General features: G+C 40.3%; 1 protein-coding gene across 2 annotated transcripts in view; it reads left to right on the forward strand.

The window, feature by feature from the left end:
• Positions 1 to 27,818, forward strand: part of igsf11 (immunoglobulin superfamily member 11) — a 51,985-nt gene that overhangs the window by 19,187 nt on the left and 4,980 nt on the right. The window contains exons 3-5 of one of the 2 annotated variants that reach the window (XM_037267364.1): positions 22,387 to 22,550; positions 22,734 to 22,742; positions 27,484 to 27,691. In XM_037267364.1, the coding sequence (XP_037123259.1) occupies positions 22,387 to 22,550; positions 22,734 to 22,742; positions 27,484 to 27,691 (381 nt within the window). The remainder of the gene's footprint in view (positions 1 to 22,386; positions 22,551 to 22,733; positions 22,743 to 27,483; positions 27,692 to 27,818) is intronic. The other variant, XM_037267365.1, reaches the window with a different exon arrangement.

A 27,818-nucleotide genomic window follows, 5' to 3' on the forward strand; every position in this document is an offset into this window, starting at 1 on the left:
TTTTTTATTGATACTGACGACGTCACCTGATATCAGCATTGTTCTTCACAAATAGTCGGACCAATATAAGAATAAAATTATGATAACTGATTCATGGGTAAATGATATTGACAAAAACATGCAATGAAATGAACAATCTTGTGCAACATGTCAGGTAAAGGTCCATAAATAAATAAATAAATAAATAAATAAATAATGCACTTGAATGTTGTCTCAACCAATTCAGAAAAATATCAGTAGTTCATGTGCAATAAGAAAAATAAGCCAATACAAATCAAATATGGACAAGCACAATATGATCACGAGGAGAGAAAACAGCCAGGAGCCTTTGCGTAGATCTAAAAGCAACCACGCACGACTATCTTCGATCGTCCACAAGCGATTGTAAACCGAGTCCTCCTCCAACCGCATCTCCCAACCACCCTGGTTTCCTTTGCTATTAATCATCATCATCTCGCCACAAGCCCAAGGTGACACTCTACTACCAACACGCTGTAGGTAGGAAATGAGAGAAAGGGGGGTCGATGGAGGCGGCGAGGGAAGGCTGAAGAAAAAAGCAAGAGTGAAGGGCAGTAGGTTGTGAACAGGCAGGCAGCTGGGAGGTGAGTCTGTGAAGGTATCCATCTCCAGGACTGTCACAGTGGGTGGCAAATCCTAAAGGTGAAGCAATGAGGCTTGCGTGAAACCTCGACAGGTTCCCCACTTTTTAACTAGGAGAGCCTGTCCTGGAGTCGCCGTAGTTGCTAGGCTGCAAATGCTAAAAGAACTGCTCTGACACTTTAAAACACATCTTTGTCCTTAGGGGATGCCAAGTGGGATCCTTGAGTTTGTTCAGTGTGGATTTTTCCGACCAATACCCAAAGCTTGAGACGAAGGCAATTACTTGCATGCGCACACCACTGTCTCACACACACACACAACCTCCCCCTTGTTATATGTTGAGATTTAAATGTGGCATTATCAAGCAGTCAAGTGTAGCAAGAGTGTCCATGTACAAAAGCACCTACAGTACTCACCACTGTATGTGTATGTCCGGTATAATGAGCACACTGGTTACGCTGGAGGCCAGCGAGGTTTAATTGTGAGCCCCTCGAGTATGAAGCGTCTGTGCAGTACCATAAAGTAGGTCTCCTCTTTTACTGTATGTTGCCTGGGAAAACACAATAAAACTTATTTTATTTCCAATGGTGACTGCAACATTGTGAACCTGTGAGATTCTCCCCTGGGAGACGTAATGAGTATAATACCGTATTTTCCGGACTATAAGTCGCACCGGACTATAAGTCGCACCTTCAACGAATGGCCCATTTTAAAACTTTGTCCTTATATAAGGCACACCGGACTATAAGGCGCACCATTAATGCATCATGTCAGATTTTTAATCCAAATCAAATCAAATCATCTTTTTTTATTTCAACTTCAGACGCAACAAATTACTTTATAATCACAAAATAATGATCCATAGTCTTTTTGATTCATGATTCATAGTCTTCAGCGGACCACTTATGATTGATTTCATGACACAATGCTTCGGGCCAGTTTAAATTTAGGAATTTGGTCCATATACTATAAGGCGCACCGGACTATAAGGCGCACTGTCGGCTTTTGAGAAAATTTTAGGTTTTTAGGTGCGCCTTATAGTCCGGAAAATACGGTACCAATGGGTTAAAATTAGGGAGCAGGAGATGAATGTAATGGGCTTGTGTATTTCATATTAGATGGTATAGATTGAGTTTCTTTTTTTTTTTCTTCAAAAACGATGGTCTGCTCAAATTCAATGGCCCGTGTGTATTGGAATAGAGGAGCCACTGTCTTGCTTGCATCACGTCTCCAACGATACCGCTCACTTTGTGACTTGTGCAAACGTCATAAAGAAAAGGTTCAACAGCAGTGTAGTCGTTTTATTTTCTAGTTGATGAAAGAGAAGCAGTGGAGGGCCAAGCCGGCCATCTATCAGGCCGTGTGTTAACGATGCCGCCCTCGTTCAGCATTATGGGAAAAGCGCAGCAGGGGGGAGGAAAGAAAAGCAATGCGTGCTTTTTCTATACACCAGTAATGTCAAGTGGATGCTGTGTGATGAGGGCTATTATGTTTGACAAATATTTAAATGTGAGGTAGCGGCACTGAATTCAATTCCTGGACTTGAGTTTATATGCATAGCTTTGTGGCAAAGACCGACGGGGGTCACAGTTTCATTCCATTACACCTTATAATAAAATAGCTGGTACGTTTATATAACAACACAGGTTATTCTGATTGATGTCTGTATTATTAAATAAATTTGAATTTTAAGGCTGTGAGAAAGGCTGGATTTAGGAGGGAGCGAAACTATTTCCTCTGGATATTTTTTTTTTCTTTTTTTTTTTAAAGAGGAAAATGTTTTTTAAAGAAGGCGAGCCACTGCTCTCGCCTTTGCCCTCGGGTGTTCCTCTGCCACTTTCCAACACAGACGGCGTGTGAGCAGCCATTTTGCCATGTCAACCGCAGATGTCCCATGCCATCCTAGATTAATGCTATATTTTGGAAGTCTAAAAATGCAACAATCTGCTCAGTTCTTGTCATCACAATCAACTGTAGCTTTTAAGTTTGTAGTTTGGTGCTATTGCTTGGAGCTCTTGTGTTTTTTTCCACTTGGGTCTGTGTGTTGTGCAAGATGCGAATAACAAGTGGATGTGTGATAACAAGAGGGCAAGTGTGGCTGATGGCGAGATAAATGGGTTGATAGATGTAAGAGAGGGGAGAGGGCTTTTGTTTTGTATCAGTGGCTGCTCAGTATCAGCTGGTTTCTACCTCCTAGACCTCACGGAGCCTCCTAGCTATGAAAATTGAATAAAACTTTAGTCATATACAGAAAAGGTTTGAAGCTGACAAGAGGCTGATTTTTGTTACAACGTTGACTTTTCATTGCATGTTTTCTTGGTCACAGGCCATTCGTAGAGAACTGTGCAGAAGTGTATGGGGTACATAACACACACACCTACATTGTGCACGATCACATATGCTCCCTTGCTTCAGGCAATTTTTTCTGCTTGGCTTGCTCTTGTCGGCAAAATGCTTTAGGTTGGCTTTGTGATCATTATTATTTGCTGTCCCAACCTGTGCTGTTTATGGCTCAGGATAGTCATTTATACAGAATACATTAAAATGAAATTATTGCACTCTGTGTCCTTTCCCAACAATTCACAGCAGACTGGAAGTAATAAATTTAATAACTTTCAAATGCACATTAACTACGAGCACTCAGTCTTTACTCACCTTTTAGCACATTGCATTTGAGTGCGTAATTACTTGTGAAACACCTCAAGATGCGGATTCTATTTCCAGACAGCAGCTGCGGCATTTGAGTGGTTATTTTCAGACTTTTACGCACCAGGGCGGGTAATACAAACCAAATGAGTTTACATGTGAGGGAGATTTGCGTCAACGAAGAAGAGAAGGTGCGAGAGACTTCTTTGACCTCGGTGAAAGTGACGAGGCGATCGAGTTGCCGGTGCGGCTAAGTGAAGGGGCTATTCCAAGAAATGGTTTACGGTTTCATCTTTGTCATGCTTAAATGCCAAGCTACTAAGTCTTGCTCTGTGTGTCTTTCAAAGACTCGGTTCTAAATCTGACCCTTCGCCCCCCGACGTCTTCACATACCTCGGATTCAAGTGTCTCAAAACGCTCACGTTGGCTTCCGTCTTACGAAAGATGTGGTGAATGTCCGGTACCTGAATAAATATGGTTCACTTAGCACATAGGTGTCAAACTGAAGGCCCGAGGGCCAGATACGGCCCGCCACATCATTTTATGTGGCCCGCAAAGACAAATTGTGCATGGACTTCATGTGTCAATACTAAAATTACAAATTGCCTTGACTTTTGAAAAATAGAGAAATTCCGAGCAATTTTTATTACCATTCATCTTTTTAAAAGGAAGGAATATGTATAATAAAAATGAGTTTGACACTTGAAAAAATTAGATACATACATATTTTTATGAGCTCAAATATGAAAATGTCCACTATCTGATATTAACAATATTTTAAGTCTTCAACATTTGAATTTAAAAACAACTACTGTGATTTGTTCACATCCTTAAGGCTCAACTCAGGACGCACACTGTAGATAATCAAATCAAATAAAAGTTCGCAATGTTTTCACTAATGAACTAGATATCTTTAATGAAGACCCTTTAATATGCATAACATCCCCCCGCCAGAGAACACGCTCCTCACGAGTGTGCTGAAGAAACCAACGAAGCAAAAATAATTAGTCTTTTCCAGTGATCAGCAATCTCCTTAATCAGCTGAGAGTGAACTGTGCGAATACATAAACGGCTTTCTTACCAGTCCAACAGCCAGACAAGACGCGTAATACATGACATGTTAATAACCTGAAGGAATTTATGAGTCTGCACTTGGAATGATACGCACTATAATTCATAACCTTATTCCAGTGTTATCATGCCAAAGCTTGAGCGTAATTGAACATAATCAGTCAAAGAGGACTGCAATAAATCAGTGCGAGTCGGGTTAACATGCAGTCAAGATCACTCCGTGAAGATGGCTTTCAGGTACAGGATGTGCGATGATTAAGTGTAAATTGATACCTATTGTAAAAACAAATAATAGTAATAACTTGTGTGCCACGCCCTTTCTCCCTCCCTTTGTTTTCCCAGTGTGACTTTTCACAAAAACATTAATAATGAAGTCAATGGTGCCATTTTTCTTTATTCAATGTTTATTTTTTTTTGTATAGTATATGATATGTCTGTGTTTTCTTTATTTTATTTTTATTCTTTTTAATCCAATCCTTCCTGTGTATTTAACTCGGCAAGGTAGCAGACATTATGTGCATCACGTCACTGGCAATTAAGCCCGGTTTTACTGAAGCTCCTTTCAGTGTGATTTTTCACAGACTCTAGTGTGAAATCTCCAGGATTGGATGGAAATGACGTCAGCTTTATTTTCAGAAACTGCATCAATCATGTTTTCTCTTTTAAACCATGTTGCAGTTACGCCCCTAATAAATGACAGATAATTTTAGTGTGTGGCTCTGAGTGATAAGACACACAATTGGGCCAATTTTATTTTATTTTTTTTACTGCCACAAATGTACAAGTTTTGGCTACCTGTTTTTCTGTCTGTCAATCAGCAGATGATGAAAAGAGCACCTGCTCCAGTGTCAACAGTGTATAAATTACATGGAAGCTATGCTATGTCCTTCCCTCAAGAGTGTATACTTAGAATGTCAAAGTGTTTATCTCTAGGCAGACCTTTAATAGCTCCTTACTTAGCATGTGTTAGCCTCGGTCTTTGCGGTTCTTGTGGGGAGTTTTGGAAGGGGATGTATCAATTAAACCTCCACGTTGGGTTGAAAACGATCCTGGGCTTAAGGCTGAATCACAGCCTCTCAAGAGATACATGCAATGTGAGGGATGTAGGAAAAAACCCCAGAAATTGTTATATAAGTATTTAAAAAAAAATAAAAAATCATGCTTTATGAAAATAATAACTTGAGTTCGACACTGTCAGAAAATTATTTACCAAGTTTTCAGAAGGGAATCATTTCAAACAGCATTGTTCACAATCAGGGTTCTCTTTGATTAACTTGTTTGATTTGATTGTCAAATTTGTTTTCAAAATAAACTTATTGTCATCCCAAACACAATTAATAAAAGACATTTTGAACCCCCAACAAAATCATTACAACCAAGAAAATTACCAATGTGGCCAACTTAGTTGAAAAATGAAAGTCTGTTCTTCTCCCTAAACTCTTCAAAAGTGAGCATGATTAAAAAAGTGAATTACCAACACCACCTCCACTTCTCCTTTTTATCTTTCCTGTACTTTCTGCTTTGTACGAACGAGAGAAGAAAAAAAAAATCCTGCTCACCCCCAAGCAGAATATCAGAGAACTGGTTAATGCTAATTGGTATTCTAAACTTGCACATGCACTCCTGAGGCAAGTCCTTCTCTATTAAACAAGAGAGGATAACCAACAAAACTTCTTTTCTTGCCGATCCAAGCAAATTTCTCTGATCGCTATTGTCGAGGGTGAGGAGTTCTTTAAGCTCAAGCTTTGGCGGTTTCTGCTTTTGCTCCCACCACCGGAACGATGTTAGAGATTATTCTTTACTCTGCATTAAAAAACATTTTTTTGTGTGTCTTTATTGTTGTTTTATTAATTTATGTAAACAATAACAGTTAAAAAGCAGTGTTAACATTTTAAAATGTTATTCCAATGGCGGCACTACATCTAATCATTATTTAATACACAAATTATGTAATCAGTTAGGGATTAGGCTTGGCTCTGATTCTCCTTATATCGTAATTCTTTGTTTTACAAAGACATTTTTACAATATTATGCTTCCAACTTTATGGAGAAAGCTCAGAGAGGGTCCTTTTCTTTCCCTAGCGCGTACTGCACGGTCCATAAAGGCATGGTCCAATAATTTTAGTGGTGAAGAAACCGAAAGGCCTAACCATGACCTCATCATACCTTTGAGGTGAACAAGAACAGTCCAAGATTCTCTCAGCCACAATCCAAAGTCTGTATTTTCCTCTCACTGTACGTAATATGCAGCACACTTAGTGGTGTCCTTATTATGATGCCTGGCATTTGATGTACGACATCTTCGGTCGAGCTAGCTGCGTGAACCTGGCCAACAGTAAAGTGCAGCCATAAAAAGAATCCTTGTAGCTCTTTATCAACACATAAAACACTGCGAGCGCTTTATAATCCCTGTGATAGCCATCCTTATGCTTCCCATGATTTTTTTCTTCTCCATCCTTAATGGCTTCATTGTTTGCCTCATTTCCTTAGCAAGGTCTAAAACTAACCATCTTTCTAGGACTATCCCCAAGACAAGACGAGATGTAGGTACGAGTTTCAACCAAGGTCACCCATTCATTACTCGCCCATGACAGTTCTGTGGTACACATGTGGGTCAGAGCTCTTACAGCTATTTTTTTCCCTCTCCCTGACCTTCTTCTAAAGGGCTTCAGGAAAGGTGCAGTCATTGTGGAGGTAGTAGGAAGTCACCATTTCTTCTGAAATGTCTCAATGAAATTTCCGTGTAAATTTAGCTACATTAAGTGCTTGAAAGAATGATCTGTCATTGATTCCACAGCGGCCATTAAATTGATCCACCAGTACGCCGCTTGATTTCCTCTGTGTCACCGCTCCCTTTCACAATTTGAAAGGGCCACGCATGAAAACAGATTGGTCTTCGTTCTTTGTTCGCTATGTCCACAGCAAAGTAATGATGACTTCATTAGGCACAGTCCCCACATGGGAAAAAAAAAAACGAGTGTATAGAGACGCAGGGGTGCACATTTCTACCATTTACAACACTTGCACATCTTAATGATCTCATATTGTACCAAAGATTCCCATTGGGACAGACTACAAGAGAATGGAACATTTCACAAGAGATCTCTTAATTCTTCCTCCTATTGAGACAATGAATGGCGGTAATGATTGCCCTCGCATTCTTCCCCGGGTTTAATCTTATTATCTCACAAAGCAGGCATATACTATACAATGGAAAGCAGAGACAGTCGTGTCATTTCAAGCCCGAGTATTTCTCCACTAATGAACTCCTATTGTGTTCTCTTTTGAATTACGTTAGCGGTTTTAACAAATGGAGCACCCCCCTACTATCGTTCATCCCTTAATGATCAACTCATATTAGCATATATTTATGGAAATATTTGCCTCAATGCTTTGAATCCCAGATTTTTTATCAAATTAACTGAGTGATTTGGGAACCATCAGGGAAAAAGAGATACGATTGAACATCCTATTAGAAATGTGGTTAAAAGTTATACATGGTATTTTAGATCCATGAGGTGTTTTTTTTTTCCTCCTCTTGGTGTGAGAGTGTGATCCATTTGAGAGATTGGAAGGTCTTCATATATGGTTGAACACATGAATCATTCATAATGTGAGCCTCTCACTACGATGGGTGCCTCATCTCACACACCTCGCTCCATCTCTGTCACCAGCTCCGTTTTCACATCTGTATGCACACAAGATTGGAGCACGAATTCGTTTTTTTTCTCCGCTGCATGTATTTCCACAGTCATATCAAAAGGTTCCGCTCGAGAATAAAACATACGACTGAAAATAACGTGGAGAAGAATATTTATGGATAAAATTCTTTCCAGGTCAGCCAGTCAGTCCTGTCGAATATTTGATTAGTTTTATTATTATTTGCATTATGTATGGTTTGTTTTTGAAAAGGCATGGAGGCTGCTCTTCAGAGATTTGTAAACAAGCTTGTCTGTGAAACATAAATAAAAACCCAATGACATCTCTCACTGAAATGGAGTCTGTTAGAGGCATTTAGGAAAATCCTCGGGAGGTTTTCGGAGTAAAAGTGCTGAAAGCTGCCATGCAAGATGGACCATTTTTGTCTCACAAGTTGAAGGAAACTGTTATTGCAAAAAGCATGTTGATGTTTGCTCAAAGATATTCTTAACTTGCAATGTCGGGGAGAACCTTAACTCATCGTCGCTTTGACATATATTTTCAACGACACTGAAGTAAAATGTAATCAAATCAATAAAGTGAATTTGTGGATATTAACACCACGACGATTTACTGTGAAATAACCTTTCCTCATTTTATGGATGACTACTTTGGATTTGAGGATCCATTTTTTTTAAATGAACCCTTTTTATGCTGTCAAAAAGAAAATGTCAGACTTATTATTGTAAAGTTGAAAAATAAAGACTTCTGCAATTGAATGATAATAATCTTTAACTGCCCTATTTTCGTGCCAAGCGCAAGGCTAGCACAAAGCACAGTCTAACTGCGTGATTGGGTCGTATTCATTTTAGTATTTTGCTAGACTGCATAGGTAGAATCGGGCATAACGGGTCGTTTGCCCCTTTGCGCGCCATTGTGGTCTTTTCTCGGCCAATCATAGCCGCGTCCCTCATTTGCATCCAAATCAGCATGGTTGGAACATTGTGCTTGACATTTCAGAATCCGAAACAGACTTTCTGGGGTCCGTGCATGACATTGGCAGTTGAACTGCAAGATCCCCCCCCTTGCGGATGATGTCATCGGCCGTGTATTCGACATAGCCTTGCATTTCTGATTAAGTGTGACCCAGCGTGAAAGTTTTATTTTCATGCAAATGAGATGAAACATACAATATCAAGTGAACATATACAGGATTTACCACTGTAATTCAAACTCATGTCTGTACATTTCAATTTATGTCTTGTCAATAATTCAAAAGCATGGAACAGTCAACTTTGCTCTCTCGTACATGCTAAGCATTTGTATGACATATTTTAAATTATGTACAATGTTGTACTCATAAAAGGTTCACAGAGAACTGAATTATTGTATAATGCAACTTTTGAAGTAACTAAGCATGTGCTTGTATGGACCTTATGGATCGTGAGAAGTTTGTTCTGTCCAAGTTGGAATGCCCACTGAACTTTAAATTACACACCTCCTTAGCTACACAATGCGTGCGGATTAGAGCTCGTACGCATATGTGTGCCATTACGCTGTAATCTAAATCTGTGTGTGAAACGTTGGCCCGTGTTTGTGTGTGCATATTCTCCCACATGGCCCAGGTGGCATGAGCAGGCATCGCGTCCAGCTTCCAGCGTGGACACACACAAGCAAACTCCGGTGGTCGACTGCACGTTTCTACCGATGATTAGATTACGTAAGAAAACACTGCACGGCTCTAATAGTTGGTAAACCCAGATTACGCAGGATTATCATCCCTTTTGCTCCGCCTCTGTTGTGCCCATGTGTGTTTGTTTGTGTGGGTGTCGGTGAGAATGCATGATAGAGGATGAAATGGAAAGAGGTTGCGGAAAGGAGTGACGCCAGTGTGTGTGTGTATATGCGTGTGTGTTGTGTGGGTGGGGTGGGTGGGTACTTGAATGATGCCACAAACACCAGAGCCAGATGGGACAGAACCGCTAAGAAGCTTAGAGTCACAGTAATCATGCAGGCTAAGTTGCCATCAATGGTGTGTGGGAATATTTGTGTGCGTGCTACGTGCATCTAAATGTGCTTTTGTGCATAGTTTCTCCTACATTAGAATTGCGCACGCAAAAAAAACGCACATCTCAGAGCCGAGTGATGAAAATATGGCGTCAACATTGTCATCCAATCAGGCGAGCGGGTCAGAAAAGGTGGTGGCTTTTCAACCACTGCCATCGCACTCAAACAATGGTGAGGTAAATGGCACCGTGTGTGTCACACTGCATGGATTGCACCTTCACCACCCGTTTCGAATTTTTGTATGCCACTAGTGGGGGAAAAAATGATGCCCGGCATATTACCATTATAAGAAGTAATGGGAGAGCTTTCAAATTTATGTGTTGGGCATGAAACACACTTCAAAGCGTTTCTTTTGTGCGCGTGTGTGTGGTTGTGTGTGTGTGTGAGTGAGTGGGAGAGGCTTACAAACTAGAAAAAAAAAAAAAGACCCAACTGTAAAACCCATGAGACTCTTGCATGAATGCATTTACCGACATGAATATTCAATAATTGTGCTACAGCACAAAGGGAGGTAATCACTGATTTATTTATCAGTGTTTTTGACATGCTACGCAATTATAACGCTACAGGCTAACTGCCCCCCCCCCTCTTCACCCCCCCCCCCCCTCCCTGCCCTTTAGCTGTGTCGTATTGAAAGCGATGCCACTGGTTGACTCTCACGCCCTAATATTGATGTGGAAGAATCAATGGCGATGATTGTTCTGGTGGAAGGATGTATCGGAAATCAATGGATGTGTGCAAAATGATACGCTGCTTGTGTGACAATTCCTCGCCAACATCCGATTGTGTCATCAGGAACACGTTTCTGTGCAGAAGTTTATTGCTGAAACTCAGACACCCCCCCCAAAGTCCCATTTCACCCAATTTTACTTTCACCGTGTCACAAACTTTCGCTCGCCTCATTTCTTCCCATCTCCAGAGAAGATGCCGGCTCGCCAAACTCTCTGCTCATTTAACATGCAGCTTGACTTTTGATGGGATTCATTTGAATGTAAATGACACAGTGATGGTTGGAAATGATTTTATTGGCTAAAGCAGCAGCGTTTTCAAATAATAATAATAAAAAATAAAATAACCTTGAAGTCAGCCCACGGAAAAAGGAGCGCAAAGGGGAAAACAACAAGCCACCAAAGTCATTAGCAGCTTTAGCGACTACAAAAGTAATGAAATTACGCGGTCACTCGGTGAACAGATCAATATGTGGTTTGATTCTTATTTAGTCATTTTAAATGGCCACTAATGGGTCGTTTGTCTAAGGTGGCATTAATGGAGGGGGGGAAAAAAGTAACAACTGAATAGAGGATGTCGATCTAAGAAACACTGAATGCAACACAACAAATATTCTTCAGGGATTATCTTTGTGGATAAGAAAGAGATCAGCCCTTCAATTCTAGGAAACAGGAAATAAATTCATTCTTTATTCTCTATTCTACTCGACGCAAATTATGAAGCCATCTTCTAGGAATTCTTCTCTCCTTGCATTATAAAGGTCAAAGGTCAGATCCGGCTCATTTTTATAGGTGAGGTCTATCATTCTTTAAATCCTGGAGATTATTTAAAAAAAAAAAAACTGATATATTATAGGATTAGGTATGTTCATATATTTATTCTCTAAAAAAATATATATACGGTTTATCACTTTGCTGGAAATAAATATTGTCATCTCATCTGTATCATTTCCATCTTTCTCGAGTTAGATTGTTGTTGTTTCTACTTCACAACATTTGAGAAAAAGATTAGCAAGCAATGTACTATAATATACATGGTGAATCATAATACTTAACCAAAAATAAACATTGCAAAGCATATTCTAGTGAAAGCTGCATTCAATTTCCAAATGCTGCGTAATAGCTGAGAGAGATAATGAAGCCGCGGGAGATCAAATTGTTCTCAGTCAATGTTAAAGCCATTGAGAGTCACATCGAGCCACAATTTATATTTGCCAACATTTGCCCTCGACTTTTTCGCCAGTAATCATGTTGTTTTATGAGACAGCTCCAGCTTCCTTCACATTTAAGGGTTGAAAGTCACACTGACTATTCCACGTGCTTAGCACTCCCATTGATTCTCTTTAGTTACCCAACGACGGCCTTTTCCCGCCTAACGTCATACATCACCTGATATTGAGAGCAGACTTTTCCCTCTTGTCTCTTACTTTTTTTTTTTTTTACTTACCGTATTTTCCGCACTATAAATCGCACCGGATTATAAGGCGCACCTTCAATGAATGGCCCATTTTAAAACTTTGTCCATATATAAGGCGCACCGGATTATAAGGCGCACCTTCAATGAATGGCCCATTTTAAAACTTTGTCCATATATAAGATATATACATTTGGCCCGAGGGCCGGACTTTGGACACGCCTGCTGTAGTGGCTCAGTATTGGTCCATATATAAGGCGCACCTGATTATAAGGCGCACTGTCGGCTTTTGAGAAAATTGGAGGTTTCTAGGTGCGCCTTATAGTGCGGAAAATACGGTACTATTTCATTTACTTGATTTCTTTGTCTCTGAATTGCCAGCAGTCATCTCAAGTGTTTATCTGTCAGAATGTCACATAGTACTGCACATGTCCTGCACCCTTTGACTTTTTTTGGGTAAATATTTTTGCCTTCTCCCACCCCATTTGAAACAAGAATAGACTGATGAAGTGTGAGACGGCCGCCACACTAATCATGTGATGAATGTGTTCATTCTGTGTGTAGCCCTGAGCCGTGAATAGCTCAGCTGATTATTTAGGGGCGTGTTCTGGATTTATGTGGGTTCTCTAGTAAGATGTGAGAACACAATGACGTGCGCACGTTAGCCGCGAGTCATTCTATAGGAGTGATGAGCTATCTGGTTTGTTGTTGAAGTACTTCTCTGTTTTGTGTTTGATGTTAACATATTGAGCCTTCAGCATTATAAAAGCCTTCAATGGATTCTAAGCTCCATTAATAATACCGTGGTCCTTTTCCATCCCTGAGAGGCGAAAGTATAGGAGGCCGGGAGCGATAAAGCTGGAGAAAGTGCATGAGGATCACAGGGGGATCATGTATGTACAGATTGAAGAGATTGACGTTGGGATCCGGAATGTATACAACATGAAGGTTCTTAAAAAATGTAGTTGAGAACAGCCTCGTTTAGCTACATTTTGCAAAATGCATTTAAAAATTTAATATATGCAAAATATGTAATATATGATTTTGTACTAGATGAAATTCTGTGTTTGTTTCTTTGTTTCAGTATTCCCAGTTCCTTTTTGAGTAAGTCTTAATTGACTTTTTTCCCCCTTCTCGCTACTTGAGCACCACTCAAGGTTTATTATGCGCAAATTTTGAAGTATATTGCTGGCATCGGGAGGAATCCTCACAAAAATCATACATTTTCAGGAAACACTTTGTTGCGCCATTAACCTTGTATTGCCAACGAGAGCAAGTGAATTTCAACGCTTTGTATTGGTCCAATTTGTAAAAACAAAAAACAGACCCATGTGGGGACTGATCAGTTGTATTGATTTGTGGGGTAAGCGAGGGAGAACAATCAGATAACTGTACTGCGATTTACACAAAAAAAAAAAAGAAAACAATAACATGACCTTTCCTAAAATGAGAAAATCAGACAATGCCCCAAAAATAGCAAAAAAGTCTGTTGTGGATTAGTTGAACAATGGGTGTCATCCAGAAAGCCCCCAAAGTTGGTTTGTCTAATTAAATAGTAACTTCGTCACACAAGTTTGTGTACTGTCCTCACATTTGCACTTACACATCAACGTAGACAAACTGATCCCCAGACTCCGCTCGGAGCTTGTCAATCACGGCCTGGAACAGTCTCAGCGGACTTGCACACACACCAAGACAATCAATAGTTTTGTGTTCGTCGAGCAGTATATCCCTCCCCCCCCCACACACACACCACCAACATCCACGCCATCAAGTCTCTGACCAGTTTGTGGACAGTCCCTGGACAGTTGATACACTGAAGATATCGATTGATCTATATTAACAGGGCGTCCGTGAATAGCATCAGGCAACAGAGGAGAAGAAAATAAGGCAGGAGACGTGAATGAAAAGGAGGATGATGTGAAGTGTAGTTTAATAAGGAACACGCTATATTGCGATGAGATCGGTCAGGAGGGGAAGAAAAGGAAGACGCAATGCCGTGTGCCTCTGGATGATATATACACCGAAAAGATACTACATGTCAGATTTGAGCAAGGCCTCTGTAGCTCTCTTTGTTGACATGTTAACAAGCAAAGCAAACTTGTTGAACTTGCGTGTGATTATGCGGATTCCAACTGTCATGTGATGGATTTTTACAACTCTGAAATGAAGCATCAAAATAGCACTTGGAAAAATCTTGTCCTACATTTTTTTTTTCCAATTCAGACTTGTCATTCATAACTTCTCATGCCATTTTTGTGCAGCCTGAAAGAGTCCTTATTCTTAATCATTAAAATGTGAGATTACGCTAATACTAATACAATTATTAAATCACTACAAATCTCCCAAAAGGATTTTTTTTTTTTTTTGCTGGCGCATCTCATCCAGGTAAAAATACAGCAGCTGAGCTTTTATGTAATAAGTGACCTGACCTCTGTGGGAAAAGTGCTGTTGTGTCGGGGTCTGTTTGGAGGGGAGGAGCTTCTTTCTTCTAATGGCCAGCACGTGTGACTCCTCGCTCGTCAGCTGTTTAGCCTATTTTCGCCTTCCTTCCATCCCGCATCTCTCGCACGCCACACGCGCACATCCATTTCCTGTTTTCATTGTAAACTCTCTCTTTTGTGGAAGGGAAGGAGGAGGCGTGTTTGCCAGCCATATGGCAGTGCCAAAGGCGTCCGGAGCAGATGTGCTTGGCATTGGGGCTTTGCTCCATCAAGCGCATGCCGACACACAGACACACACAAAAACACACACTGATACATACACACACACACTTAGAGCATGTACAAATACTAAATGACCACTAAAATAGAAACTTGCAGCTACTTGTAATCAAGTCCCATCCCGATGAAACATTCAACGGAGTCGTTTTAGATGTGTTTAAAATTATGATTTCTAAAAAGTCCCAACATTTGACTGCAATGGAGAGCTGATTAGTGTCCTCAGTTTGCCGGCTTAAATTTTTTTTGCAGCCTGGGGAAAAAGCTTGCCTATAGAGGACTGACTCAGCTTTTATGCATTGTCTCTCTTCAAGTATTATTTTTGCTGAATAGTATAAGAACGATGGTGGTGTCTACTGTATGTGTGATACAATAAAGTATTTGTCTTTCATTCCTCCTGAATGAAACAAAAATGTAAATTTGACAAGAGTGGAGAGTGATAAAGCCATAATGTTTGCTGAGCCAGCGTTTGATGGGCGCCAAACATCGCAATCCAGCAAAGGACACAGAAATTTAGATAAGCACTTTTTGGATTTAGAATTTAGAATATGGTCGGCGATAAGAAGATCACTGTGTTGTTCTCCACGTTAATATTTGCTTCTTTTATTAATTCCAGACATATTACTCACTTTATCATCCGCCACCATTTTTTCTTTCTACAATATAAAATAAAATAGCCAAAATTTGCATTTTCCTTTTATCGTTACGCGAAAAAAAATCCAGCCTCTTCCAAGTGCAATTTTTTTTTTTAGCATTTCAAATCATTTTCACAATTCAAATAAAAATAGCCGGATGGATGAACTTGTTTACCTAAAAATGTGGTGAGCCGTCTGCAGCTGTGAACAATATTCATATTCATCACAACCAAAATGTTTTCAATCAAACGCAAAATTTAACAAACTGGTCTCATTTGTCCGACTCGAGTGAGAGAACCAATCACAGTTCAGCCATTACATCCAAAGCATTATTAAGCATGATTAATGGTCCACAAACAAAATGTCATACCAAAAGACAAATGATGCTTTGGATGCAGTGGAGGAGAAAACAAACAAGTGTATTTTTTTAATGGGATTAAAATGGCTTTCGTTGGTAATCAATTTTGTGTGCTTGTTCTTCTCCGACGAAGAACATACATCACTTGACTGCTCATCTGTCATGATGGAGTCGGCGCCGAGCAGCTGTCCACAGGGAGCTTGCAAACTTTTCTGTCACCGTAGCCAAAATAAGTTTGATAAAAAGATAGTGTGTGTGAATGTGTGACAGTGTGACAGCTGGTAAAGGGAAGCTACAGACTTCTCAGTCATTTTAAATATAGTTTGACAAGCCAGATCATGCATACAATGAATAAATGTTATTAGTCTTCTGGAAGAGATGTCAGATGGCAGGCCCGGAAAGAGAAAAGCAGTCTGGATTGAAAAACAGATGCATGTAAAGAAACCATCAAAAGGTCACTGCCTAATATGTCAGACATGGTGAAATTAAATGAATTGGCCAAGGGCTGGCTTTTTGCTACCCTTTTGTTTATTTAATAATTTGAACAGTTAAAAGATAATCGAGTGAGGTCACGCTGCTATTGCTCGCATTATGGAATCCCCGCGATTATCTGATTCGGCAAGACCGAGACACCCACGAAGTTTATCGTGCGGCACGATTAAACTAAGAGAGGAGCAAATCAGTTCATGAGGTGATTCCATTCAGTGCCAAACAACACAACTCGATCCTTGTCTACTAATCCCGCCCCCTCCCCACCCTGTCACGCTCTTTATATCATTACGGGGAGTTATTTGATAGAGTGACTGTAAAATTGAAATCCCCTTACTCCAGGTAAACAAACAAACATGGAGCTGTCCTATCTTTTCAGACGGCTTCTCAAAAAAATGCCGCATCTGACTAACGATGCACATGGAGAGCCCAAAACCGCAGAAAGAAACGGTGTACTGTATCGAGCCTGGATTCAGAACAATTATTGGACTCATTCATTTTCTGTGAAGTGCAGGCACTGCAAGCCTCAGGCCTATGATCAGAGGCGACTGTTACTTCAGTCCCATGTGAAATCAGGCAATCACAGCAGTGCCGATGTGAAGCAAGAGACGAATGGAACAAAAAGCATTGCTTTCAGCAACGATCGGTGAGAAAGAAACCAAGTCCCAGTCTTATATATTCATTGGATCGTGCTCCGTTCAATTCAACCAGGGACAAGAAACAATGAACTGAGTGAGTGTTCATAGTGAAGATCAGCCACAGGGGTTTGGAGAGAAGATAAATCGTTACCAGTTCTCATTCCTGCTGGATGGAACCACCTGCTGAGGACCTGCTGATTCTCACAATTTTTGCCAGTGGGTTGCAAATCATTGATTTCATCCAATTTTAGAAAACTACAGTAACAGTTGAAAGGATATTCATGTCCGAAATACAATCAATAGAGACTTACAAGACAATTAGTACAAGGCGGTGCAGACAAGATTACCTCAGGCTAAGTGATGGTTCCAGGAACAGGCAGACCGGTATTATCTGCTCGCTCGGCCGAGAGGCTTAGACTGCATTTAGGCTAACCTGTTCGTGCAGACAGTGGAGAGAGAGTGTCAAGATTTGTCCTTAACCCTCAGACACGAGAGAAACTACAATGAAGCTCCACATTCACTACTCAATGAGCTATTAAGTGAACAGTTTTGTTCACATGCCTTCTTTAGCCATTTAATGTTAAAATTAAATAGAAAATCAAAATTATGAATTGAAATCAATACGACAAAATATAGTTTTAAATACAAATTTTACAAGCCGAAGTAAATGGTAATGATGTGAAGCTATCGGTTCACAACGACAAGCACAAAATACTAATTTAACGGTGTCAATCAAATTTCAACATGATTATTTGGCTGTCTTGATATCATCTAGTTTACCAAAATATTTTTTTACATTAAATCATTTTACAACCAATCTCTTCATTGTTTCGTATCATCTAGTTTACCTAATTTGCTAAGACATTTTTCTCTCATTTTTTTTCCTCTCTTCATTGTTTCATCTGTCTTTTCATCTCGTTTGCCAAAATATTTTTTTTACGTGAAATCATTTTACAACCAATCCCCATTGTTTCGTATCATCTAGTTTACCTAATTTGCTAAGACATTTTTTCTCTCATTTTTTTTCCTCTCTTCATTGTTTCAGTTCGTTCAAGACGTACCCGGAAACTAATTTGACAATACTCGACTGCTCTTTTCCGCTTCATTGGGAGAAGCAAGGGGCATGTCACCCAGTTAAAAGGGACTTGAGGATTACAGCTGCCAAAGACCAAAATTGAGCCTCTTGCCAATCATGTACTGGCAGATCAGCATGCTTGCCAGGAAGTTAGATTTATACACAGACATTGTGACAGGTTTGCCAAACGTGCAGTTTGCCAGGAAAAGGAATTACTCCACACAGAGGCGTTATATGAGACGGTAGCTGGTTGAGTCTTTGGGGGGAGAATTCAAGTCTTGTTTCTCAGATGTCATTTTTGTAAACCATCATGTTTTTTTTTTTTAATCATGTGTGTAATCTGAGTTAGCACGTGAACTAGCTATCCGTGATTAGTGTACACAACTAAAGTAGGTACTTTGTGGTTATGGACATTGTGTGTGTGTTGTGTGTGTGTGTGTGTTAGTTAAGTTTGAGTATGCATGTGCTGAGCCATCTGTTCTCTGCTTTATCAGTAGTCTTCCAGTGCCCGGGCTTATCTGTGCACAAGGGTAGTGCTGGCCTACTTTAACCTTCTGCTCACTCACTTTACCCAGTCAAGCACAATAGTTTAATGTTAATCACTGGTCACCATCTTTTTTTTATTTTTAATAGTGACGAAAACTGAGGAAAAATATCAATTTCATTCTTATTTGTCTCACCAAACAGTGAGCACACTGTTTTGCAAAGTTTGCAAGTTTTTGACAGAAGGCTTGTTGATGCATACTTAATGGATCTAAAGTGGTCAGATGCGGTGCTCTAAAACAGGCCTTCTTCAGTCTCATGAGGAGAAAGTCGGAATGTGCTGATTCTCATGTGATGGGGTGTGACCAGAAACCACAAGTAAAGTCGTAAAAGATTATCTCTTGAGAAATGTTGTTTGTGCGATTGTAATTTTTACCTTTAGTAAATATTTTGCAGTATATATGGGGGTTAGTCAAGTGAGTCCCGTCAAGCGGTTTGTCTATGTGGCTAATAGGTCAACGAGGATGGGCGGGGCAGGGGGATGAGAGGAAGGATGAGCAAGAGAATTTTTAAGCTCTGTCCATGGGCAAATGTTTGGCGGGCAGCCTGAAGAGGGTGGAGTGCAGCACCGGGAGATCAGTGGAAGGCATAGAAATGGATGTAAATAGGCAATGTCATGTGAGCAAATCACTGGCACACACTGAGCTGACATCATAGTTTGGGTTTGGAAAAATAAAATGAAAAAAAAAATCTTCAAATCCCTCCTGCAATGAGAATACATTTCGACTGATGAAAAGAGACAGTTATTTTTCTAAATTGAAGGATTTAACTTTGGGGTAGTCACTGGCTTTTGTCTATCAATTTGAGATAATGTACTTTATTTGCTGGTGACACAATGTTAAACAACTGTCGGGAAAAAGCAGTTTATGACAAATGTGTAATAAATAAATAAATAAATAAATAAACAAATACAGACAAATTAAAGACTAAGTCAAAAATAATCAATTCAACTGAAATAGAAAATGAAATTAAATTTCTTGGCATTGTAATTGATGCAAAACTATGCTGAAAAATGAAAATCATAGAAAATGTCAAAAGAAAATATTTTACAAAACCAAGAGTCTCCTAAAGAATCATTATACACAATATATTTCAAACATTTTCAAATTCTAATTAATCAAACACAAAAAGCAAGCAACTTCAAAACAGTCCTCAGAAGATTTTCCAAGGGTTTTAGTTTCAGATTAAGTAAAGACTCGATGAGGAAGGAATAGCATGCGACCTATTTTTCTGTCAACATGCTTTGAATTTCGTGATGAATTGCCATCCAACAGCTGGGTACACGAATATACCACCTGAGTTTCACACGGATTTTTTTGCACGCCTGTTGTTTTGCATGATGGATTACATCACAGGCAGTGACAACAACACAAACAAATCTCACAATGAACCACCTGGGACAGAGAATTTTATTTGAATGCAGCCAGAGGTGTCGAGAACAAATACTATTTGCGAACATTTGTCCAATAATGTTCAATGTTTTCACTCAGACACCAGCGACCTGCCATTTCAGCCCAACTCTTCTCAAAGGGTGCAGATAAAACTTAAAACGGAATCAGCGAGGCCAACTGTTACCCCTCAAGCAAGAGATAGCTGCATTTTTACGCTCGATCTCTCGTTGCTCCTGGACTCTTCCTCCCACGTCCATGAAATTCTCACGCTCACACAAAGAAATGCTGTTGGGGGAAAAAAATGGTAGTTATCATGCATAAAAATGGCCAACTGTTAACTCTCTTAATTCGTTTTGTGGATTATACTGTAAACGTGAATATTATTTACTGTACAGTACAGTAAATTTGCAGATGTGAGTACATTATGTAAATTATTGGAGGACTGTCAACCTGTGGTCCGCGGCCTTATAGTGGTCCGTGGATGTATTCAGGTGGTCCGGGAAATTGGAAATGAAAACTAATTTTTGAAAATAAAATTGATTTATTATTTGGACTAGATTTATTTTCCATCAAATTTTGTGAAGCATTTACCCATCCAAATTATGTCAAATGTCGCTGAGATTCCCAAAATAGACAGATGCCAATAAACAGCCTGTATAGGTGTATCCTCCTTTGGTGCATAATGAAATAATATTCCGCCAAAGCAGTGGGCCCCGAGTTGCTTCTTGGTTATAATGGAGTTGAAAACTCCTGCTCTATGCCACCATGGATGAGCCTTGATCTCGAGCATCACATTTACCGATGTACCTTCGATCTGTGGCGTCTTGCGTTCTCATGCATTAACCAACAGCAGCTTGGACGCGTGGCCCCTGAAGGAGAAACGATCTTTCCAACACATCTTCAATGTTGTTTATGCCTTCACTCCTCAAGGGCTGTGGGATTGCCTGTAGTCTATTTAGACTCCCTAGAAAGCCCACTTTGTTCTTTTGCTCTGTCTTCAAACGGAGAACATGAGCTTCGATGAATGAGCTTCATAAAATGTTCAGTATCATTTGGAACATTTGTCACCTTTATTTAATATCTGTTGCCACACTTTTGATGCCCAATTTTGAATTTAACTAGCATAGATGTAAACTGGCCATTTATTTGAGGCTGTTTGAAATGAAAATGATTCCACTGGGCTCTGTTAGCATCCTGTGACAATTTACATAACCACTGAGACATTTACTGAGCTCAGCCCCTGGCAAGAACAATCAAAGAAACGTTAGTGCAAGTGCTCGATCAAAGCTCAGTGTTTCATATTATCACTCTTACAACTAAACAAATTAAAACAACGAAATAAGTATAGTTCAACATCTTTCTTTTTCTTCCTTCCTTCAATATGACTTACTGGCAACTCATTACCTGTAATGAGGACAATATTAGTTGGCTTACATTGATTGGTCCAAAGAGGTCACAGCGGGGCTGACATTTGAGTGGAATATTTTTAAGTAAAATGGCTTGAATTATTTATGCATGTTTTCATGACTATATCGATGATGAGTGGTTTATCCGGCCTCCCTTGTGTCAACAGCGAGTGTATAGACCACACTGTTTCTTCCAGCCTGATGAAAGCGTAGGTAGGAAGTTGCAGCCAGACCAAGATAGCGACAGACAGTTAAAAAAAGAAAAAACAGTTGATGGCGAATGCAAAATGCCGTGCATAGACAAAACACAAACAAGCCAAGGTCCATATTTAGTATTGAGTTCTAATAATAATAAATTATATTTATAACGCACTTTACATTCGGAGGAATCTCAAAGTGCTCCATGGCAAGTAAAAAGAAGAAAACAAAGCAAAGACAGGTAGTAGTTCTCTCACATCGGCATGACTCCGGCATCATGACTAACAAAGAGGATTAACAGGACATGATCAATTATCTGTAATTCTATCAGAGACATCATCCCCCTCACAATCTTTCGATAAGATGAAGTCATTGAGGGTTTCGGACATGGCTTGTGGGGGGAGAGGTAACTTAGTTTAGGCTGTAATTTCTTTAGCTGAACTCGAAATAGGTTGTGCGTGTTCAAATTTGTCTTTGTGAGTCTGTTATATCCGACAGCTGTGTTGAGATGAGCAAACCAGATCCTTAGCTCCTTGCTTTTTTCGGAATAATTTGTTTCACAAACCACGTTTTTTTCTCATGCTCCGTTTCACTGTGCGTGTGCGATTAGAACATTTCTAAAGAGTAGCTTGCTTTGAATATTAAATTAATATCAATTTGACAGTATGAGCTTTACTAGCTTCACAGTTTTTGCGATCCAATAACTCCGATCGACTTCAACATTTGTGTATGAAGTCACTGATGTGTTTCCGCCTCTTCCCTTTGCAGTGAGCGTACGCGCGCTGGATGTGATGGTGTCACAGAGCAGTATCCAGGTAGCCCGAGGCCAAGCAGCCGTCCTGCCTTGCTCCTTCACCACAAGCGCTGCTCTCAACAACCTCAACATCATCTGGATGGTGATCCCACTGTCCAATGCCAACCAGCCAGAACAGGTGCGGTCACACACACTCGCTCATAGTTGAACTGAACTCTATGCCGTAGCTTCCAAGAGAAGAAAAAGTCAATTAAAGGAGGGATGGAAAACATATAGTATAGATTATTCTAACTCACTTTCCAATGTAACCTCACTGCGTATGCCTCATGTGGATGGCTGCTTTCACCTTGACATCTCGCAGTCAAAACAGGTACATATGATGTTGATTTGGATCAAGGTGTGTTCAGATACTAGAGCCTGAAGAGCATTTTGGAAAATAGGTTATGTACAGACACTTGTGATACTCTTTTATACTCACATATGCAAGGTCAAGACTAGTGTCAGAGGTTATGCACAATGAACATTTTTAAATGTTAGTAACTTTTTGCCAGTGAAAAACTGAAATGATCAGTCTGTATTTTGAGGAAAATAGCTACGAGCATGGTTGAGATGTTAGCAAAGTAGCGTTTTGTGTTTTACAAGTACAGTTAATCAGGCTTCTGTCATCATAGTGTTGGATCGCAAGACTGGCTCATATTGGAGCTGAGTAAAAGCAATCTGCTCAATTCTAAAAAGTCGCTACTATAATAAAAAACATGAAGTGGCGTTACCAAAAATGTGATTTGCCGCACATGAAATAAATCCATTCACGCAAAGCTAAAACGTCGACTATTTTACAACCAAATCTGTGCAGATAGAAAATCTCTTTTGGTGCATCTGAACGCACCTTGAGGATATAAGTTACATACGTACAAGTTGTAGCTATTCGCTTTTAATAGCTGTAGAGGTGTGTCCTTGCTTTTAAAATGTGTCAAGCATTTTTTTTTTTTGCTCATTACACAGAAACAGATTGAAACAAGTATAATTTGGTCTCTATTGTGTTGGGTAGTTAGTTTAAATTCCTGCACTTCCTGCTATGGCTCCACTCTCCTTTTTTTTTTCTTCTCACCTCTCCTCTCACACTACCCTCCACTTGTCCTTCCATCCTTCCAGGACTCATTTTTAACTTATTTAACATGCAGCTGCTGGCCATACAAGCTCACCTGCCTTCCCTCACTTTGAACCTCCGCTGGTCGGCCGTCCAAATAATATGATTATCTTCTGCACTAATTACCTCATGCCCACGACAGGCTCTATATAGCAGCTGTTCACTCCACACAAACGCTCGCACACAGGCACAAACTCGCTTCAGACATGCTGCTGGTCCAAAATGCGGCACAGATCTACATGCATCCATGCATAGCTCATGCAGTTTATATATTTACCGTGTCCACGCAACTTGCAGTGACACAAACATACATGCAAAGTTCTCCAGAGATATGTCAAATCAGATTCATGAATTCATACAAGCCCAGAAGTGCATATTGCACATCACGCTGTTATGTTCTCACTGCTGTGATGCTCAAACATGCTCGACAAATGTAATGACCAGAATTACGTCATGCGATAGCAGCTAGCTGCCATCCACCGCCACAAGATATTCAAAGTCTCATGCAGCACCTTCTCTCTGTATTACGTAATATGTACTTTAGAAGTGTAAACACAAGATCACAACTTTTTAAGTGCACATTGTCATAAACGACGAAATGCCACACACAATAAGAAAAAAGCACTTTCAGTTCTTTGTGTGAATTTGCGTGGGGGGACGACAGTGCTAGAACAAGGTCATTTTGGGAAGAGAGAATGTCATAAATGATTACAGTTGATGCTAAAAGCCATTAAGAATTACTGAACAGAACTCTGTACACTTACACACCCTCACAGTCAGCGAAAGCGCTCTTGGGCCACTCAGCTCGCACTCAGTCTTCTCAAATTTGAATACCTTGTTCAGATAAAAAGCGACAGTGCTACTTATTGAGCTCTGTTACAACGCAAAAGCACAAAAAATGTCAGCTCCTCTCACACGCACCAAACTTGGCTTCTGTGGTGTTACTTGGACTATTAGTGCTTGGTGTTATGACTTTTCATTCGGTGGTGTGTTTGTGTGCTTTACAGCCACGTCACATGATTTTCTTTTTTAAGGATTTGGTCTTGAAATTAATTTGGTAGAATACCGTATCGATTACTCGGCGACAACTTCTGGGCCTCTTGCCCAAATTGGGCTTGGGTAGGCTATTATTCACCCGGGACCTGAATGAAGATAAATGTTATAAAATATGGATGGATAGAAATTGATAGATGGAGAAATAAGAAATATAGCCTCGAGTTTTAGGATAAACATCTCCATGGGCCTGCCTATGGCTTTACTTTGCCCAGATCAGCTTTAGACTAATTTTGGATTATTGTGCTAGTTCTTAACTAGCTGCAGACATGCTACCTAGGTGCCATATGGATGTTACGTATTAAAAAAAAAAAGGTGTGTGTGTGCATATTAAAAAAAAAAGCGGTGTGTGTGTATATGTACATCATAGACTGTGATGTGTGAGTTGTATCTGTGTTGCAGTGTTAATTACCTCTTCTCACCATTAAAGTTACGAGCCTGTTAAAATGATATTTTTAGCAGCTCTTTAAATACATCAAAGTATAAATGTACAATTTGAAGTGAACCGCTGCTCTGATTATATTGAGGTCAGGGATAATCTGTAGCGCAAAAAAAATGACATTAATCTGTAATAGAGAACATCTGTCAACGTATTTCAGATGATCAGATTTTGATCCTCATCTGAACCTCCCAATCCATCAGAGGATGAGTCTATGCCATACGCATAGTAAAAAGACCACAATTGAATTTTCCCTCTTAGGATCAATAAAGGATTATTACCATGGGTCAGGTAAACATAAAGACAATCGGGCTGGTTATGTTTAGATGTTTCTCCTTCCTAACCAAGGACACCAAAGGCCAAGTTATATCATGTTTTATTAACATTATCCCATTATAGGTGTGTTAGGAGTGGGTGTGTCCCAGCACTAATGTCCAAAATGTGACAATCGTAATCTCAACAGGTGAACTTTTTCCAACCTCATCCATGTCGCAAAGTTTCAACCTAAGTTTCTTCTTCACCTTTCTGAGCTCTTTGCGTTCTGTTCTTGCAATCATCTTTTTCCAAGATGGCCACTCCTGGATAGAATACCAACAATGTTGAACTTTCCCGAATTCTAGATTGAGCGCAAGCTGATAAGCAGAGCAAAACGTGGATCCTAGAAATCCACATTCGAAACATGGTTGACAATAAAACAGAGGAGGAACATATGGCAAACCTGCAGTTTAAAGTGAGTCCCGGCTCATATTGTTGATGTCATGTCTCAGAGGATAGAAAGAGATAACAGTGGCAGCTTATGGTTAGAAAATTGAGGGGAGGCCGTGGGGGTTTAAAGGTTTATTCAGGCTTTATTTAGGCGGTAGCTGTATCCCTTGTGTTCGCAGCCAAAAGGTCCTTGGCTTTGCTCAGAAGTAGGCTATGCTCATTTGAAAACAAAACACGCGTGCAATATAACACGTTAGGTTAGGAACGATAGAGCTGTTCCAAAGGCGCTGGCGTGTCCAGACTTGGGCTAGCAGAGTTCTTTGCTCTGTCCATCATCTGAATGCCCGTGCTGACCTCTTTTCCGTTCGCATACAGTGGTCGAGCCAAGCAGGCCACGCGGGAGGATGAGACGATTTAGACACGTACAGTACGTTGGATCAACGGACTCGATATTACGGCGGTTGAGAAGTTCAATTAAATTTCAAGATAGAACAAATGCACAATCATGATTGAGTAAAATGCATCAAAAGCCGTCACTGTTTTTTTAATTTATTCCTCTGCACATTCATTCACACACAAAATGAATACTGACGTGAGCTCAATTGATTGTTTTCAGCAAGCATCGTGATTATAAAAGTACGAAACAACACAGCAGGGAAAGTGTGCCGTCGTGACACGTGGGGAAAAAAGCGAGGACAGTTATTTTGGCCCAGCAATCACACACTCTCAAGCCCACGATGCGTTGCTATACCAGTCCCACGAGAAAATGAATGCACCGTGACATAGCAAACCACACAGACATGGAGGAGATGAAGTCGCGGGCTCTCATCACAGCCGAGGAGCTGCCTATTCATCTGCACGTAAGAGGACAAAGCGAGCGCGTGCTGCACTCAGGAAATTGCAGCCGCACAATTTACAACCGTTAAGCAGCAGCGGCGGACAGCAGAGACGCACACACACACACACGTGAGCGCGCACAAACCCACGGCTTTCATCAAAACTATCCCTCTCACGCTCACAGACACACACACTGAAGCCGGTTGTTTCCCTGGCTGGGTCTTTGAACCGTTCAATGAGGATTCTTTTCAGCCAAGTGAATGGGCCCCTCTGATTCCCCTCTGAGTGTGAGTTGCTGTGCGCATGTGCACAAACCATGTGTTTGTGTGTGTCCTCTTCATCTTTTGTGCAGGCCCAGCTGAGGGCTGAGAGCTGTTTTGCATTGGGGGCTCGGCCACACAAACCAGCTTGTTCAAAGTTAGTTAAAAATCACAGCAGGGCTTCAAAAGAATGTGTTCGATTTGGATTTGTGAGAAAGGTAGTTCAACCTTGGGAGTAACAGCGATGTTGCCACACAGCATACAATTGCAATTTGAAGGGAAATATTTTCAATTATGCATCGTTTTAATATGTTCTCTTTAGTCACTGAACTAGAAGCAAGCACCTACTCGAATATGTTTTGTCAATTTGTTTGATTTTTGGTTTTTTTTCTCAAGAGATTTTGAAGTTGTTCAACTTTTTAATTTTCACACATTCTCTGAGTAGAACTGCCTTCACCCCTTTTTTGCACAAGGTTGTACTGGATCTTCCCCAACCACTTAATAGCACTCTACAAAAGAGACATAAATCAAGTAGTATGATTTTAGTATTGCTTTAACGGAGGCTCTGTCACGAATAGCTATATTTTCATTTCTGTCCACACCCATCCCCTCCTTCACCTTTTTGCTGCCACCTACCTCCCTTCTCCCTTTTTGTGTTATGCCAATCCAGGTGATAATCTACCAGGGCGGCCAGGTGTTCAGCCTCGCGAACCACCTCAATGGTCGTGTGGGTTTTGTGTCCACCATGCCAAGTACAAGTGCCTCCATCTTTATTAACAACACCCAACTGACAGACACCGGAACCTACCAGTGTCTGGTCAACAACCTCCCGGACAGAGGGGGGCGCAATATTGGTGTCATCGGGCTCACTGTGCTAGGTAGTTATGCAACATGATTGTTGACATTACTCTTTTCAATTATTTTGTATTTAAATTACATCCAAATCTGAGTACTGGTACTTTTTAAATAACACGTAGCACCTGCTGGATAAATTACTTTGACTCA

Source organism: Syngnathus acus, chromosome 13 (genome assembly GCF_901709675.1).
Source record: "Syngnathus acus chromosome 13, fSynAcu1.2, whole genome shotgun sequence".
In the NCBI taxonomy this organism is placed as follows: Eukaryota; Metazoa; Chordata; class Actinopteri; order Syngnathiformes; family Syngnathidae; genus Syngnathus; species Syngnathus acus.